This window comes from Pithys albifrons, chromosome 4 (genome assembly GCF_047495875.1).
Source record: "Pithys albifrons albifrons isolate INPA30051 chromosome 4, PitAlb_v1, whole genome shotgun sequence".
NCBI classification, from domain to species: Eukaryota; Metazoa; Chordata; class Aves; order Passeriformes; family Thamnophilidae; genus Pithys; species Pithys albifrons.
The window spans coordinates 50,903,989-50,922,142 of NC_092461.1; the positions used below are offsets into that span (position 1 = coordinate 50,903,989).

The 18,154-nt window shown below is 37.1% G+C and overlaps 1 protein-coding gene across 5 annotated transcripts in view; it reads right to left on the reverse strand.

The window, feature by feature from the left end:
• Positions 1 to 18,154, reverse strand: part of MATN2 (matrilin 2) — an 82,102-nt gene that overhangs the window by 7,921 nt on the left and 56,027 nt on the right. For 3 of the 5 annotated variants that reach the window (XM_071554107.1, XM_071554102.1, XM_071554104.1), the window contains exons 8-22: positions 15,535 to 15,657; positions 13,517 to 13,639; positions 11,991 to 12,113; positions 11,702 to 11,824; positions 10,819 to 10,941; positions 10,608 to 10,730; positions 10,274 to 10,396; positions 7,127 to 7,249; positions 6,910 to 7,032; positions 6,698 to 6,820; positions 6,403 to 6,525; positions 5,838 to 5,960; positions 5,549 to 5,671; positions 3,182 to 3,595; positions 943 to 1,095 (exon numbers count right to left, since the gene is read on the reverse strand). In XM_071554107.1, coding sequence (XP_071410208.1) covers positions 943 to 1,095; positions 3,182 to 3,595; positions 5,549 to 5,671; positions 5,838 to 5,960; positions 6,403 to 6,525; positions 6,698 to 6,820; positions 6,910 to 7,032; positions 7,127 to 7,249; positions 10,274 to 10,396; positions 10,608 to 10,730; positions 10,819 to 10,941; positions 11,702 to 11,824; positions 11,991 to 12,113; positions 13,517 to 13,639; positions 15,535 to 15,657 — 2,166 coding nt within the window. The remainder of the gene's footprint in view (positions 1 to 942; positions 1,096 to 3,181; positions 3,596 to 5,548; positions 5,672 to 5,837; positions 5,961 to 6,402; positions 6,526 to 6,697; positions 6,821 to 6,909; positions 7,033 to 7,126; positions 7,250 to 10,273; positions 10,397 to 10,607; positions 10,731 to 10,818; positions 10,942 to 11,701; positions 11,825 to 11,990; positions 12,114 to 13,516; positions 13,640 to 15,534; positions 15,658 to 18,154) is intronic. The other 2 variants (XM_071554105.1, XM_071554106.1) reach the window with 2 other exon arrangements.

Sequence of the window (18,154 nt, forward strand, 5' to 3'; positions counted from 1 at the left end):
TAGGACTGAAAGACAGAGTATACAAGCTAGGAAACATCCTCAAATTCTTTTTACAGAGTCTTCCTTGACATCTGTATGAGGAAGAAATGTACTGCAGCCAATTTTACACAGTAATGTCAAGGACAAAAAAAGGCAAGACCTGTTTGTATTTCATTCCAAGAAAAACAACCAAATAAAAACTAGTAAAGTCCTCTTGCACAATTCTAGTCCCATGACTAATATTATTCCTAGTGTTGTTTCTGAATTTTGCTTCAGGTACCAATTTGAATGTACAAAGAATACTGAGCCCTGGGAATGTGTGAGTGGGACAGGTATGCTGTCCTCTTCCTGGCTGAACAGCTTCCATCCCAGCTCACGTTCCCCTTGCCCTTGCAAAACTTCAGCTGGGAATGGTTATATAGAGGCTGCTTGTGCCAGAGTGAAGGGTGCTTTCTAAAACAAACCTTCTACATTTGTAGAGCAAAATTTGGAGCTTACAAACAACTGAAATCCACTCTTTGTAGCTGTGCATGTATGTTCAATGAACTATTTTTAGTCTTCTATAAATAGGCACAACAGCACTTGATGACTTATGTTACTGTGGATTAGCTTATTGCCACTGGTCTTAAGACTATTTTTTAATTCTCATTAAGGTACTACAAATCCCTGATTATTTTCCTACATTCCAAACAAAGTAGGTCATACTTCTTTGATGGGGTGGGGTTCGTTGCATGGCTGACTTAACTGTAGAAATAGAAAAGGGAAGGAGCAATTGTCTTTTGTGTATAGAAATGTACATTTTATCCAACCTTTTTGAAAATAAAGCAAAGATAATGTCTATATACCTTTACCCAGTGATAGATTAATGATATATATATTCCTCACATATTAAAGGGAAGAAAAATCTAAAAAGTAAAACATCTGGAAACATTCACTATCTCAAGGAAAGTAGAATTCTGTTACCTTCACAGATTTGGGCTCTTAGCTCTTCACTTATGTCCTCCAAAGCTGTGAAATCTTCAGCATAGAAGAGATGTTTATATGGTGGCTCAGAAGCAATTTCCAGCAGTTCTTCCTCAATTGCTTTTCCTATTCCAATTGCATAGATGATTATACCTGGATTCAAAAGGAATTGCATGTAATTATTACTTCAGTAGCTCAGTAGTTCAGCATGTTGAATCCTTGCACTCTAGGGCACATTAGCAGGCTGGGAGGCCACTTAGGAGGGTAAGAATGGGAAGACAAATGATTTATGGAACTAGGAAAGAGTGAGCCTTACAACAGAGATGCTCAGGACAAGTATTTCCCCAGCAGAGGTGCTAGGGAGAAAGTAAGTGAGGATTTGTAGTTTTCTTAACTCTCAAAGCAGCGAAGGAGGACATGGTTCAGAGCCCTCTTACCAGAAAGATTTTAAACAAGCAATGAGTACAAAATATAGTGATCTTCAATGTCCTTTCTTTCCACAGGTAGTTTTTATTCTCACAAACATATGATCAGAAGCATTTTCCTTTACATCAGTTTGAGCTTAGGAAGTGTCCACAACTAGTACTGATTTTGTGATTCATAGCAGAGCTATGAGCCTCACAGCTCTTTTAGATGGTTCAAGAGCAGAATCTGTCTTCTCAGCTGGTTGGTTTCAGATAAAACTTGGGATGAGGAGGTTTGATATTTTTATTATCATGGGGTAATAACTGCTGCACACTCACTGAATTGCAAGTTTAACCTTTCTGCTGAAGAATCATGGGCTCGATAACATCATACAATATGCATTTTTCAAGTTTTTAACATTTAATATAAGCATTTCCTCGCTTTTTTTCATGAATCTGCCTACCACTGCACTTCAGCCAGTAAAGTAAAATGGTCACCAGAAGCTGATCCAATTTAATGAATGCAGCAGTCCTGCTGACGTCTGTTGCTTTTTAAAGACTTGGAGATATCAGTGATAAAGTATTTAAGGTCAGTTTCATATTCAGCATTACTACATTGGCTATGCTGCAATTACACAGGGGATGGGTTTGGCCTGTAGCATTACAGCATCAGTGTGAGCAGTCCAGAGCTGAGATCTCATTCAGCAAGTAAGAAGGTTGGCTGGCACTTCTTTGCTTCTTCTGTAAATCTTCCACGTAGTTTCACACATCTCACCAGTTACCCTACACAGATATTAGGTTTTTTAAAGAAATATTTTAAAAACATTTTGTTTATAGTTCATTGTAATGGCACCCTAGTTAGCACATACTCTTCCCATATCCTTGGGCATTTTTCCCTTTTCTCCTTGCAGAGAGGTATCAGTCCTGACCAATGCTATACTGTTTGTAGCAAATTATGATTGATGTATCAAGTCAATAAAACAAGAACAGAAAAACAGATGAGCAGAATCTTCTGAAGTCTGGCTATTTTCTCTGTGTTGTGGGCCATCAGCCATGGTTGTTAAAGCAGTTTCTCATAAAGTAAAAAAAGTTTTGCAAAGAACAAAGGGATTGTTTATTTTCTTGAAAAGTTTGGAAGTTTTCAGTTGACTCCGCTGAACAGATGAAAAGTTTCTGATTTGTGGTACAGGATGAATTTCTGCCCAGACATATTAGAAATCAAAAATCACTGATTTTCAGTCATGTTTCAGCATATCAGTTGGTAAGGCATGTAGAAACAGAAAGACAACACTACAGCTATATCCTTTTGAAAAGAGGACCCATCTTTCTTCCATCAGCACTATAGAACTGGTTCAAAATACAGAATATATTCTCTAAACAAAAATATAACACAGCCAATTATTGCCATAGTATTTCTCAAGAGGATAGATTTCTGTATTTTGAAGAGACAGCTTAGGTTGGGGTTTTTTATTGTTTTCTTAGAATTTTTGAAGAAGATCCCAGCTCTCTGTATCAAATGTCCAGCCTTAGTGGGTATGTTCAGGGCACTGCATGGCATAGCAGGTGTGTAGTACCACTACCTGGGCATGGCACAGAACCCCAGTGATAAGACCTCCCCACGGATCCCTCTCCAGGAATGAGACGTGCCTGGCAGCAAAGGCTCTTGCGAACTCCAACGATCCAATGGGCTGACACAGTGGTCACTGTACTAGCCAGACTCATATGGCAAATGCTGTCTTGACTAGCACATACTGCAGCACATCCAAACAATACTACATCTTATTTCTAACAGTATTTGCCTTTTAGAATTAAACATCAAAAACATCTCCACTTACCATTTTGCTTTGCTCTAGTAGCCCATTCAGAGACTTCATCTTGGGCTCGTCCATCCGTAAACACAATGGAGATTCGAGGGACGTTTGCTGAAAATGGTCTTGCTCCTTCAGTTTCTGTGAAGCTTCTCTCAAACATGTGCTTCAGCGCCAGTCCTGTCATGGAACCTCGGCCCATGTATTTCATTTGTGATACAGCTTTCTTCATGTCTTTGGCTGAGCTGAACTGCCTTAATGTAAACTCTGTGCGAACCTCTGTGGAATACTGAAGCAAACCAACTCGAGCAGCTTTGGGTGAAATCTCAAGTGTATCCAAAATTCCTGAGACAAATTCTTTCACAATTTCAAAATTATCCTCTCCGAGACTTTTGGATCCATCAATCACAAACACTAGGTCAAGTGGGCCTTCAGTGCATCCTGTGAAATGAGCAGCAGAGTGTTCAGACCATGAAAAAGCTTCACAAAGCTGGGAAAGGGATGTAGATACCTACAGACTGCATAACTCAGAGATCATCTCAAGTACCCTGTTCTTGGCTTGTCCAATTTTGGTCAGTATGTCTGAAGATGTTTTGTACAGTCTATATCAAAAGCTAAGAGTGTGCCTGTGACTGAGAGTTTAACAAAAATATAATCACAGTGTGTAATTATGAGACATACTGCTTTGCAGAACACTACAACTCTTAAAAATACAGCAACAATCAGAAAATTTTAAGAATGACTGTTAAGTGGAGAGAACTGAAGAACATAGCTAGGATACAGAAACAGCAGTGCCACAATTTTCTTCCAAGGATAAGCCAGTATGTTGACTATGCGTTTGTGTAGATGAGCAGCACTGAGAGACATGGAAGAGAATTACTAAAGCTGCACTTGTACTGCAGAAGTTGAAAAATAGTTAAAAAATACAGGGGAGAGAACTGGTTAGATAAGGGTTGTTTTGCTTGTAACTGTCTAACAACCTTGTGATTAGAAGGCTTATGTATTGCTGCAATTAACCTTTTTGGTTTACCCATTAAAGCTGGGAGTTTGTCAGAAGACTGACAAATTTGGAGTTCTCATACCTTTTGGCAAGTGCACATGCAAAAATCAAAGTAGTTTGTAGGCACTGTGCATCCATGATGAAGTTAGGGAATTTAGGGACTGGAGAATGCCTGTGAAGCTGCAGGCTGCTTTTGCCAGGTGGTTTGGGTTTTTTTGTTCTGGAAAGCAATTGCCTTCAGCAGGCATAGACTAGTGTGCTTTGTGCAAGGGCTAGCTGCAGGGATGCTTAGCTCCTGTTTGACTGATGAAACTTCCAGGGAGAATTTGCCATACTAAGGAATGTAAGATTTGCTTCTTATTCTGAATCAAATAAACTCTGACCTCCACTCATCTCTGATCTTTGTACAGGAAGAATGCTGGAAGCACTATACAAAAGAGAATTGTGCAGCAGAAATTACTCTGATTGCTGAAATTACTGGAGAAGTCTGTTACCAAGTCAATGAAGAAATAAGGAATTATCAGCTTTAAAGTTTGGAGTTTCCTTCCTGGAAAATATCTGTTTTAAAACTGCCCAGGAATTCAACCCTGCAGACATCTGAGAAAAAGATGCCTCACATGTACTAAGGTGATGCAAATACAGTGAATTAAAATAACAGAAACACCTCCATCTCTTTCTGTAAGTCAAGATGGGGCAGCAGTTCATGGTGCATGGTTTTAGTTAGGATTGAGAACAGCCACAAACGGGCTACTGTTCTTTGGGTAATCACACTCTCCTCAACTAAGGCATCCGTTTCTAGCGGAATAAAATGTTTTTGCTGAGCTGCAGTAAGAATTTCTCCTCCAAGAATTAGGAGATGATGAGATAAATGCATGTCACGTTGGAAGACAAGCAAATGGATTTAATGGTATTTTAAAATACAGTATATAAAGATAAAAGATCCACAGTATATGAATCTGATTAAAGTGCACATTCCTTGATAACAAGATTCCACTTTGGCTTTTTTCCTGATGTTTTGAAAGAATTATTATTCTACTTGACGCTATGCCAAAACAGCTGTTCTAATTTAATAGCTTTTTGCTTACAAGAGCATCAGGTTAATTGTTTGAGACATTTTCCACCACACACATATGTCTTGGGCTTTCAAATATTATATTATGTTTGAAGTGAGAGTATTCTCACTGTGGCAGTATTCAAGACTGGGCTGGATGGGGCTTGGAGCAACGTGGTCTAGGGGAAGGTGTCCCTGCCCATGGCAGGGGTGTTGCAACTAGATGATCTTGAAGGTTCCTTCCAACTCAGGCCATTCTATGATTCTCTGGGTTTTTTGTATGTGAGGTCAGTTAATTTTAGAAATCAAAGAAGCAAATGCTTTCTGAATAAAATGTACTTACTTCTGCATGTTTTCTGATCCTCTTTTAGTACATATCCCTCCTGGCATTTGCAGATGTATGAGTCATCATTATTAACACAAATATGCTCACAGCTATGGTCAACTGATTTGCAGACATCTTTTTCTAGGAAAAATTGAAATATTTTTCTGTATTCTATTTAACATATTTATCAACTCAGAGACTCCAAACATAATATTTGAACAACATATGACAAAGGAGTATAACATCTTTGTTCATGAAAGCAGCAATGCCAGACAGGAGTGTCTGACAGACATAATGTGTTACTTACCTCGACACGTTTTCCCATCTTGTCGCAGGACAAAACCCTCGTGGCACTGACAGCTGTATGAATTGTTATTATTAATGCACACATGTTCACAGCCATGGTCAATGGATTTGCATAGGTCTTTATCTGAGAATTTTTAAGAGAATTTCCTTATTAGACTATTTTTCAAATGCAAAACTGTCATGAACAAGCTTTGAGTGAAATTAAGTCTGTTATTTCTTTTATGACTGAAATGCAGATTCCCATAAAAGTTTCATCTACTGACTCCAGCATGTTTTTTCGTCTTGCCCTTGGGACACTGACACATGCACGAATCATCAGTTGGAACACAGACATGTTCACAACCTGTTTTGCAGACATTCTTACCTTAGAATAATGAAACTTGTATTTAGCACAGTTAACTAAGTAAATAACTTTCACAAAATATAAAAATTGTGGAAATAATTTGCCATGAAGGAGCTCACTTCCATGAAGTTGATTCTATATTAGACGAAAGTAACACACTACTGTTGCATAGGGTGTTTCATAAACAGATCAGGAAGTACAAAACACAGATTAAATAACTTACTCCTGCAAGTTTTTCCATCTTCCCTCAGCATGAATTCTTCATGACACTTGCAAACATAGGAATCCTCAGTATTAACACAAATTTGTTCACAGCCATGGTCAATCGAGTTGCAAACATCTTTATCTGAGAAGAGTGGATGGTGTTCGTGAGGTGAGGCACATTAGGGAGAGATGGTGTCTTTTTTTACCAAGCCCAAGTTGTTGGTAATCACAAACATACACATGTGCACACACTCACAGTCCCAACACTCGAAAGCCTCAAATAATAACATACTTTTATAGCTCAGGCTACTCACATCTACATGTCTTTCCATCTTCCCTCAGTATGAATGTTTCATGACATTGGCAGATGTAGGAATCTTCAGTATTCACACAGACTTGTTCACAGCCATGGTTGACCAAGTTGCAAACATCCCTGCCTGCAAACAGGAGAGTTGGTATCAGCACACATCAGCAGAGGCTGTGATTATGTGTGTAATTCATCAAATTAAATTCTCATGCTACTTACTTCTGCAGGTTTTCCCATCATCTCTCAGTAGGAATCCATCATGGCATTTGCAGATATATGAATCACCAGAATTGACACAATCATGTTCACATCCATGGTTGACTGATTTGCAAAGATCTTTGTCTGCAAACAGATGACAGCTTTTGCTGGTTAATGCATTTCTACACAAACATGAGCTGCAGACAGAAAGTATGCTGATAAATATCAGACTACTTACTTTTGCAAGTTTTTCCATCTTCTCTTAGCAGGAATCCCTCCTGACACTCACAAACAAATGAATCACCAGCATTAACACACGCATGTTCACAGCCATGGTTTACTGATTTGCAAGTATCCTTGCCTGGGAATAGTTAGATAACATTTAATGTGGTTTGCCAGTTAAACTTTTTTTTATCAATACTAATACTGTGGGGGTAATCCCATGAGCAAAGAAAGATGGAAGGAAGCCTGCAAACTGAAACCAAATCTCTGGCTAGTCGAATGATGGGCAGCTTAACTTACCTCGAGCATGAGTTCTTTACCATCGAAGCAGGAGGAACTGTATGGTTTGGATGGCCTCCAACTGATGGTAAATTATTTTAGGACTAACCTGACTAGATTAAGGAGGAGGACTTTACATTAAGAGTGAAGGAAGGAAATAATTTATTATGGTCATTTAGCAAAAAATTAATGCTTGTAAAAACAAAATTAAGAAAAACACCACAGGACATGATTTAACAATTAATTCTTTAAAATGCTTATATCAGTGCCAATAGTCTGCATAAAAAAACCCAAAAAGATTAGGAATTACTTATTTGAGATGATGAATAAAATCTATCTGATATTGCTGAGAATTAATGGGAGGATTCGTGTGACTGCAATGTTAAACAGTGGGTTAAAGCCTCTTCAAGAAGGATAGATGGGGGAAAAAAAAAGTGGAGCCATTTCTGAGCATTCCCTGTTTCTTTTTCAGTGCACCACAGAATAAAATATTCTCAGTTTCTAGTGGAGAACTATCTTCACACAAAAAGTGGAACAGTACTGACAGCCAAGTTCAAATTGACTCTTCAGGTTTAATATATAGTGGAGAGAACCTTGTATTTTCCCAAGAACTTCAATCTGAGCCAAATTTCCTGAAGGCCTCATGATGCCAAAAGAAAAATTCCAAAAACTACTACATAAGACAATCTTCTAACTCAATTTGAATTACATTTAAGACATGGCAATCTAAACTAGATCCCATCATAGTGTTAAAAAAAGGAATTATAATGTAAGTAAAAATTAGCATCTGCTTATACACAGTTGTTTGCAACTTACACAATTTGTTGTTTATAAACAGAAACAAAAATAAACCAACAGCAGAATCCTGTTATGTTTGAATAGGGTTATTCAAAAGGATTAATTTTACACAGCTGAAAGCAAATATGAGCCAGACTATTTGGAGATGTGATGGGGCGGGGAGGTGAGGGGAAAAAGAAATAATAATAATAATAATAATAATAATAATAATAATAATAATAATAATAGGAAGAAGAAGAAGTCAAATTTTACTACATACTCCCCAAAAATGTAGTCATACAAAGAATGTCTCTGAAAGAGACAAAGTTTCTAAAAAGAATGCCAGAGTACTTAAAAAACTTAGAAATTGAAGTTGAAAATGGTGTAAGATTTGAATAATGACTGAAAGAAAGAACAGGCACAGTATTAACTCAACATGAAAATATCTGGAGTTTGAAAACACTGAGGACAAAGGATTGCATGACCAACTAAATAAAAGGTAGCATAAGTATGTTATTTAAATACTATTAGGAACTAAAAGAATTCTAACAAGGTATTGTTAATAGATAGAAATGGTAGAATTGCCAATCAATGCAGAAATGTTAAAAATTCTAGTGTATTTAGATCTGAACTTGTGAAACAGACTACTGATGATATTGTCCGAGGGAAGGGTTTCATCAGCTGAGAATTGGGTCACACAGCACACAGTATAGACACACACGTTTTTGAAGCGGTAACTCCAGATAATTTTACACTAAAGAGGTGTAAAAGCTGTCTGAAGTACACCTTGGAGGCACACTGAAAAAAATACTATTGTTCCAGTGTGCAAAAGGATAAGTAAGTTCATTGTAAGCCTGTCAGTTTGACATTGATCTGCATTAAATTAATGGAACAGATAATGTGGAACTTGATTCAGAGTAAAATCAAAGAAAGAGAATTAGTATCAATCAACTTGGTGTTATGGAAAAATAGATCCTGAAAAACTAAATAAATATCTTTCTTAATTGATGATGAGGCTGTTTCATAAAAGCTCATACTGTTCATACAATGGAGTCTTGGTATTTATTTTGATTAAAGAAACAGACTATAGAATCGACATTATAGGGACTAACACTGGCTAGGGAGGTCTTAAAAATCAATTGTCACTGTGGGACCATCAGGTTACTTTCTTTCTAAGAATTTGCCCTGCTCTTCTACAATATTTTCATGGATAGCCCAGAAGAAATTACAAAATAATCAGGTTACTACAGTTTTGAGAGAATGGCAAATAGAAATAGACCAGCTGCTGATATAAGGAGACATTAATCTTTTTGGAATCTGGAGAACAAAAAATCCTATATATTTTAAAATAGCCAGAACTAAGCTTATACGCTTAGAAATACAGAATGAAGGCTGTACTTACAGGATGTGGGACACCTGTATAACTGAGAATCTTAAAACAACTTATGATCATGATAGATAACTAACTGAACATAAGTGAGAGCAGAATATTTTGTTCAGAAATTAATGCTATCTTTTGTCATAAAAGATAGAATAAAAAAGATAGGTAGATTCAAATAAGAATTAGGTGGGTTATTGTTCCTCTGCCTTGGACCCTGCTACGTCTCCTGTTAGAACTTGTTTGACTGTGGTGTCCCCACAAGGATGTTGATAAATAGCAGACATCTTAGGGGAGCAAGAAGAGAGTTATAAAAAGATTAGAAAACATATAACAAGCCTGAAGGAGTTTCATTTGCTTATTATTTGCAAAAGAACATTCTAAGAGGTTAAGGTAAGGAATGGGTTAAGTCATGATCTGCATGAACATACACAGAGCAACACAGTGACAATTAGAGCTTCAACCCATGAAAATAAAATACAGCAACATCATATGCTCAAGATTAAAACTCAACGTACTTAATCCAGAAAGAAAGTTCACATTTTTAAAATTACACTCAACCCTTAGAACGGGATGATTTTCTGAATTGTATTTTTAGTTCAAACAAAATTTAATTCACTGAAGTCTCACGAATAGAGAAAACTAATCCATTCTGGCCACTATGAATCAGTGAATGATATTGTAATAAAAGTAAAATGAAATTTCTTCTTTTATTCATAAAATACTTACTTCGGCATGTTTTCCCATCTTGCCTTAGTTCAAATCCATCATGGCATTGGCAAGTGTATGAATCATCATTGTTAACACAGAGATGTTCACACCCATGAGTGACTGATTTGCAGATGTCCTTATCTAGGAATAATTTAGATTTTATTTACTACAGTTTGGTGAATAAGAACATTTTAAAAGCTTTAAAGACTAACAGTAATAATCTCCTAATAAATAAAGAATTTATTCTCCTCTTTGTCCAGCAAAGTCTTCTGTTAAGAAGACCTGACTTTAAATAATATATTTCTTTAGTAGGTCTCTGAGTATGAAAATATAGTAACATAAAATAACTTACTTCTACACGTTTTCTTATCATTCCTCAATACAAAACCCTCATAGCACTGACAAATGTATGTACTGTCAGTATTCACGCAAATATGCTCACAACCATGGTCAACAGAATTGCAAACATCTTTATCTGTTAAAAAAATAAGGTTGCCATATTTAAAACATGTTCACAAATGCACAGATTATATAGGAAATCTATTAAAGAAAAGGATACTTACTTCTACATGTTCTTCCATCTTCCCTTAGTGCAAATCCCTCATAACACTGGCAGATGTATGACTCATCAGCGTTAACACAAACGTGTTCACAGCCATGGTGAACTGAACTGCAGATGTCTTTATCTGAGAACAGTTGATGATACTTGGTTAAAGCACATCCACAGTGAGTGTATCATGCAGGGAAAAGTAACAGCTTTTAGTAGGTCTACTGACATCATTGGTATAAATGGCCAGAAATTTAGGTAGCAAACACTATTAACTCTTGATACCTGAAAAATTTTGAGTATTTTCTATCTAGACATTGAATCATAGAATCATAGAATTGATTGGGTTGGAAAAGACCTCCAAGATGATCAAGTCCAACCCTTGCTCCAATTCCAGTCCATTTACCAGATCACGGCAGTCAGTGCCATGTCCAATCTCAGTTTAAAAACCTCCAGGGATGGGGAATCCACCACCTCTCTGGGCAGGCCATTCCAATGCCTGATTACTCTCTCTGGAAAGAATTTTTTTCTGATATCCAGCTTAAACTTCCCCTGGCAGAGCTTGAGCCCATGCCCCCTTGTCCTATTGCTGAGTGCCTGGGAGAAGAGACCAGCCCCCACCTGGCTAGAACTTCCCTTCAGGTAGTTCTAGACAGTGATGAGGTCACCTCTAAGCCTCCTCTTCTCCAGGCTAAACAACCCCAGCTCCCTCAGCCTCTCCCCACAGGACTGGTCTATCTATTTTCAGCTATTAAAATACATTATTTTTTCCACAGCTTCTCTGGCAGGTATAACAATACTACTCTTATAACAGCAAACTGTTGCTGTATTTGTTTGAACCCTTATATGGATCTACACACCGTAGATAAAAGTCTGTGACTAATTATCACAATACTTACTTCTGCATGTTTTCCCATCTTCTCTCAGCAGAAAACCCTCACGACACTTGCAAACATACGAGTCATCTTCATTCACACAAATGTGCTCACAGCCATGGCTGACTAAGTTGCAGATGTCTTGTCCTGGGAATGATTGATATAAATGTAGGTTTTGAATAAAAACATGCTACAGAAATGTAGATATTGAAAGTAAGTTTTAGTTTTTTACTTTCCAGTAAGAAGTGAAAAGCCCCTTTCTTTCCTTGCCTGATGCACATGCAAAAATGTTCAACAGATACCAGTCACTCACTTCTGCATGTCTTGCCATCTTCTCTCAACACAAACCCCTCACGACACTTGCAGACGTAGGAATTGTCAGCGTTAACACAAATGTGCTCACAGCCATGGTTGACTGATTTGCAGACATTTTTACCTAGGAATAATTTAATATATAAAAAATTGTATTTGTTAAGGGCAAGATGTTCAAAGTCTTACAGTTCCCAGCTACTGAATGTCCTTTCTGGTATGCTGAACTCAACCCTGCAAATCACTTACAGCACCTTCTCTCTTTTTTTGTTGTAACAAAAAATACATATTTCTCCTCCTGATTTTACAACCTTACTATTAAGGAAAAGTACATTGTTCCAGTTCTAGAGTTTGCAAAATTTCACATGTCCCTACTCTGCAGGTTACTGACACATACCAATTTCCAAAGGACCATAAATCCCATATCCACAGTAAACTTTCAGGGAGAAACAGATTTTTCTATCGCTATATTTTTATCTCCAGAAATGAACCTGCTCAAGCCTGAAACACTTATTCTTTATTTGTTTTGTGCTTAAGTTTGGAAGGTGTGTGTAATTTTTTTCTGTGAAGTAGGATTACAAAAGCTGGGTGTATATAGTCTTTAAGGGCAGCTAGAAAGACGAATTATATGATCCTGCTGTGAAATTCTGGAATATCATCAGCTACAACTGGGCAAGCAGGTGTTCAAAATTTAAATACAATTAGCACCTCAAAATAAAATAAAACACAATCTATTAATTAACATTAGATAAAGTCTTGCTTTTATGTCTCTGTGTGGAATAACAAGTAGAGTGATGCTGTGAAACACCAGACAAGAATAAGGAGTTCTTAATTTGTCACGGTAATATCTGTGTGCCTTTAATTTTTTTTTTCTGTTAACATTTTTTAACAGCAGATATTGGTAAGATCTGTGGGTATTAGTGGGATTACAGTTACAAAATACTTAATGCCTATGTGTTTTTCTGATTATCCCTGATTCTTCTTGGATCACTAGAGCTAGAAAAGTTGACAAAAATTTGCTGTGAGTTTTTTCTTGGTATCTGCCACTCATCATTACTGTGTAATGTAGTCAAATATGTAATGCAATTGTGATATCTCTTGCAATCATTCTTATCCCATGCTGGACAATGAACTTTCCATTAATAATGTTGCACACTTCATGTTGTATAAGACTTTAGAAATATTATATATTTTTTGCTTTGATTTTAGAAGAAAATTACAGTTGTTTCAGCTTTGGATAGTTTTGGATCCACAAATGTCCAATTTCAGGGCTACTTTTTTAAATGGGGCAGACATTTAGGATGTGATTCATGTGCCTAAAGTATGTCTTCAGTACCACTTCAGATGCCTTAGCATATCCAAGATATTGACATACTGCTGGCAAATATGACACCAAAGGTGAAAATATGACCTCTTGAAATCCTTGAACATTTGAAATTACATTGTACTGCAACTTAAGGGAACAAACCAACCTTAAATATTTCTTCATGTGTGTAATATTAGACTCTGAGTTGCTGAATAATAACTTACGTTTACATGTTTTCCCATCGTTACGGAGCCTGTACCCTTCAAAACACTGGCAAGTGTAAGATCCCTCACCACTTACACACAAATGTTCACAGCCATGATCACTCAGGGCACAATAGTCAACTCCTGTAGGAGCAATTGAAATTATGAAAAAAATTTAACCAATAATGAATCAATTATTTTTCACCTCTAGCATTTGCATTCCATATAAGCAAGTAAATATAAATACAGTGAACTGCTTAAACAATAATTCAGTTTCTCATCTGATAATATATATATATATATAGATTCAATAAAACATAAGAGGGCCTAGTGATGCACTTTTAATAGTCTGCTTTAAGAAGAGTTGAGAAACCATACTTTTCTATGCTTAGCACAGCTAAACAGAACTTAGTAAGTGAATTAAAACAAAACTAAACTTTGGTAATGATTTTATAAAAAGACACTGGCAAATACATAAAAGCTACCTTGAGAGCATTCTTTAAATAGTCTCTAAATGGTCTGATGTGAAGGTGGCAGACCCCAGAACTCACTTGTGGACCTGACTCAGTTCCTGTGGCAGCAAACAGAAAACCTCTCAGACGTCAGTGGGATTTGGCTTGGACTATTCAAGCTTTTGCAAAGAATTGTAAACAACAAGTACTGTCAAATATGGTCCACTTTACATCTCAGATTTCCCAACTATTTCTTCTCTGTAACATAAGGACATAGGGCTCCTGGGACCTTGCAGGCAGCACTTGATATTATTGGCTACGCACACTCATTTTTTTTCTAATTAGTTGTCAGAGTATAGATTTGTTTACCATTCAGGCATTCCCACAGCTCTCTTAAGATCCTAGCACCGGTGTATATGACACTAGAATGTCCCAGACGTTTTCCCACTAGGAGTGGCATAGGTTAAAAGCTAATCCCTTCCATTTAACTGCTCATTCAGGAAATTGCAAAGTGACAAAACTCTCTTCATGATAGTCTAAAAATGTTAACAACGTTTCAACAGGTCATCTAGAGATCAGAAATAGGACAAATTTCTTGGCTAAATATATATGGGAGGAGTTTGACTCTATCTATTCAGTTGTTTTACATATAAATGTCTAGATAAATTGTTTCTAGTAGACCCTATGACTGTTACATGTGCACTCTGCTTTTAAAGTACTGTCTGGCTCTTTCCAGGAAGCTGCAGAGGCAGACAGAAGCCAAGTCCGGCAAGGGTATTGGATGGGGCTAAAAGGGTTAATATGAAGGTAAAGACAAGGTTAAATACAAAGACAAACTGCCTTTGCTGATTTGTGTCACTTTGCTTGAGATAATTTTTGTGAGGACTTGCAGTTTGACTTCTCTTAAAACTGTTGTCTGAGTGCATGAAAAAGGGCAAATTCTGGTGCTGCTCCAACACTCAACAAGCTTGAAAAATAACATACCTCCAAAATGTGTGGAAAAAGGGGCCAAAACCCTCTCATCAAAGAGGTCCAAGAAAAGTCAACAAGCAAAATGCATTCACATTCCTCTTTTCCTGGCCCTTTCTACACGTTATTTTTCCAGTGAAGGAGGCAATTCAACTATTAGTGGAATTGCAACAATTCTCAATGTTCATCAGATTTATGAAGGTTGGAGAGCTGTCAGGACAACTTTTGTTCACTTATTAGGGGTCCCCATGATAAATGTAAAGCTCCAAGTGGGACTCTCAGTTCTCCCCCTGCCCCAGGTAAGGTGATGCAGTTTGCCTGAAGAGCATTTCTGTCCAGAGAACCTGCAAGGACATTTGTTATGTGGCTGAAAAACTGTCCTCAGCACCTGGGGATGAACAGACCTTCCAAAACTTTTTGTGAATATGTGAGAACTAACAGTTATCGTGACAAGTATTCTTTCCTAAATCATGTCCCTCTTTCTGTTTTCAAATAATTATTAAAGTATTACTGAAATGCAGACTATAAGAATGAATTGAAAGTGTGTCCTCTTCCCTGTATGAAAACAGAAACTATTCCCAGGTGAGCTGAGATAAAGGAGGTTCTCACAAGACTTACGTGTGCAGGTTTTTAGGTCCTCATTGATGACAAATCCTTCAGAGCACTGACAGACATAGGAGTCATCAGTATTTAGGCACAGTTGCTCGCAGCCATGATTGCTTTCAGCACAGTGGTCCACTCCTATTGATTTGTGTTAATGATTGAAGAAATCACATTGGCATCTTAGATACATAAACTACAACACTGTAGTTAGTACACGATGCCTTTGCAAAGCAAGGAGAAAAGATCAGTACAGCTTTTTACTTATGCAAGTATCCCCACCTACTTGAGTAACCTCAGCTAATTAACAACACCTAAGTGAAATTAATACACCACCACCACTTGGTAGGTTACAGACTCGGCGAAGTGCAGATCTCCCTTGCCAAAAATCCCAATATGATTGAACTAACACAAAGTGGAGTGAAGAGAGAACCTTGAAGACCAGTCTGGTCTTACCCACTGAGTCGTGCTTTCTTTCTTTAAAAAGCAAGGCTCTCTCTTTTGCTCACCATAAAATTTTCTCAGCATGTACAAATATTAGTAACTGTGTAAGGAGAAATTATTGCTTTCAGATTATTTTATAAACATTAAATTCCTTTTTCAACAGGATAAGAAATCACCAGTTTAAAACTCTGACCTGCCAACAGGTTCAAGCAGTTAAAGCCCTAGTGGGGCACAGATACAAATTATGAGTGTGAGAGTATCTTAACATGTTCCATTTGTTTGATTTTCTTGTTCCTATTCCAAGCAAGATAAAACAGAGTATTTCTTTTAAGCCTTGTATGCAACCAGTTGTGTGAAAGATGAAAGGTGGGAGAGAGAGGTGTGAATTGGGTTTAAAAAATACATTGCCTCATAGAGTGGACAGCAAAGGAGTAGAGTGAGATACTTGCACTTGCAGATGTACTATGTGATTTGGTGACTCTGTGAATATAGAAATAGGACATTTTAGGAAAAAAACTTTGAGCTTCCTCATAATATTTTACTACTGGTTTGTTAATGGCTATTTTCGGTTATATAGGCCTGAACTACTTTATCTTAACTTGATCAAAAGTAGTGAAGTTCCCTCAGACACAAACAGTCTCACACATCTCCATTTGCAAATCATTTACAGATGTGAGCAGGCATGTCTGTAGCAATTTGTTTACACAAAAAAAAATCTGTACTTAATGTAAAATCACTTAATTCTAAATATTTCTGTTTATTGGTTTGTTTAACTAAGCAACAAGTTTTCAGTAATCAGTCCAGGTTTACCATCATACATAGAAAGACAACGTAGGCTTGAATAGATGAAGCTGAGGTGTCAGTTTTTACTAGCTAAAGCAAGTTCCAGCTGGAAAATTCTCATTTTTCCAAGAGTTCACATCATCATGAAGAGGCTTGTGTAACTTCTCAGAGTACACAAAAAATGCGGGGGAAAAAAAGAGAAAATATCCATATTGTCTGTGAAAAATTGCATCTGTTTGGCACTATTTTTTACAATATAAACACCCACAACTAACCTGAGTTTTTAACATTTAAATACCTTGAGTTCTCATAGAGAATCCTGTAATACACTCTTTCAAAGAGTGCAGTAATCACAGAGGTGATGATTACCAGGCTTTAGAAACTACTATCACTGTAAATTTGGTCATCATGTGTGCTGTATTACATGTGTAAAAAAAAAATGTAAGTAGGGGAAGGGATTGGAGAAGGCTGACTGTTTTTCAAAACAGTGTCTTGGAATATACTAATTTTTAGATATTCAGCTTGAGATAGTCTAAAGCTATAATTGCTATAGAGTTCAGAGGTCTTGCAACACATCCAAGTTACCTTAAATACAGCTTTATCACAGTTTATTTTTAAAAAAGTATTCCTTGTCCTATCAAATTTTTCTAAAATTTCAGTGACTGAGTATTCCTTTGGAAAAGTATATCATAAGTACACCAGGGAAAAATGCTGCTGATATTTTAGATGATATGCAAAATGGTTCTCTGCAATAAAACTATCTTTTAAAAACTGGGTGATGTCAAGTGGACAATGCTGCTGGACTTTTCTGGGGCAACACTGAGCCTTCGTTTAGCAACATTCTCATTAAAAGAGGACATTTTATTGAACAGATCACTGAAAGTGAAAACATGTACAAGAGGTAGGTCTCTGCATATCTCCACATACCAGCATACAGCAGTGGCAGGTGTGCTGCAGTTTACACAGCCCATAGCAATGATGCAGATGTTCAACAAGCAAAGCTCTGGCTTTGTGTTGGACACGCTGGCTGAACACATTTCCCCAGTTATTTGGTTTGGAGAAAATGATGCTTCCATTCCCTATTGCAAGGATCTTACTATAGCATTACTTCACCAGGCCTGGCTTGTGGTGGACTTTACAATAACATAGGTTTGCATGACTCAGAAATATCTCAAAAGGGACCCAGGAGTATTTTCTCACTCTGTTCACACCTTGCCCTTGCAGTAAACTAGTTACTGTAGTTCATGAGACACACTCATTTCTGCACGTAATGCCATGGTGTTGTTGGGTGTATCCAGGATGACATGACACAAATGACTGTTTCATGTTAACAGGAATCATTCTGATCTAAAGCACAGAAGTTTACTTCTGTGAAGAGAGAAACAGTGAAGAATTGCAGCCAGCCATAAGG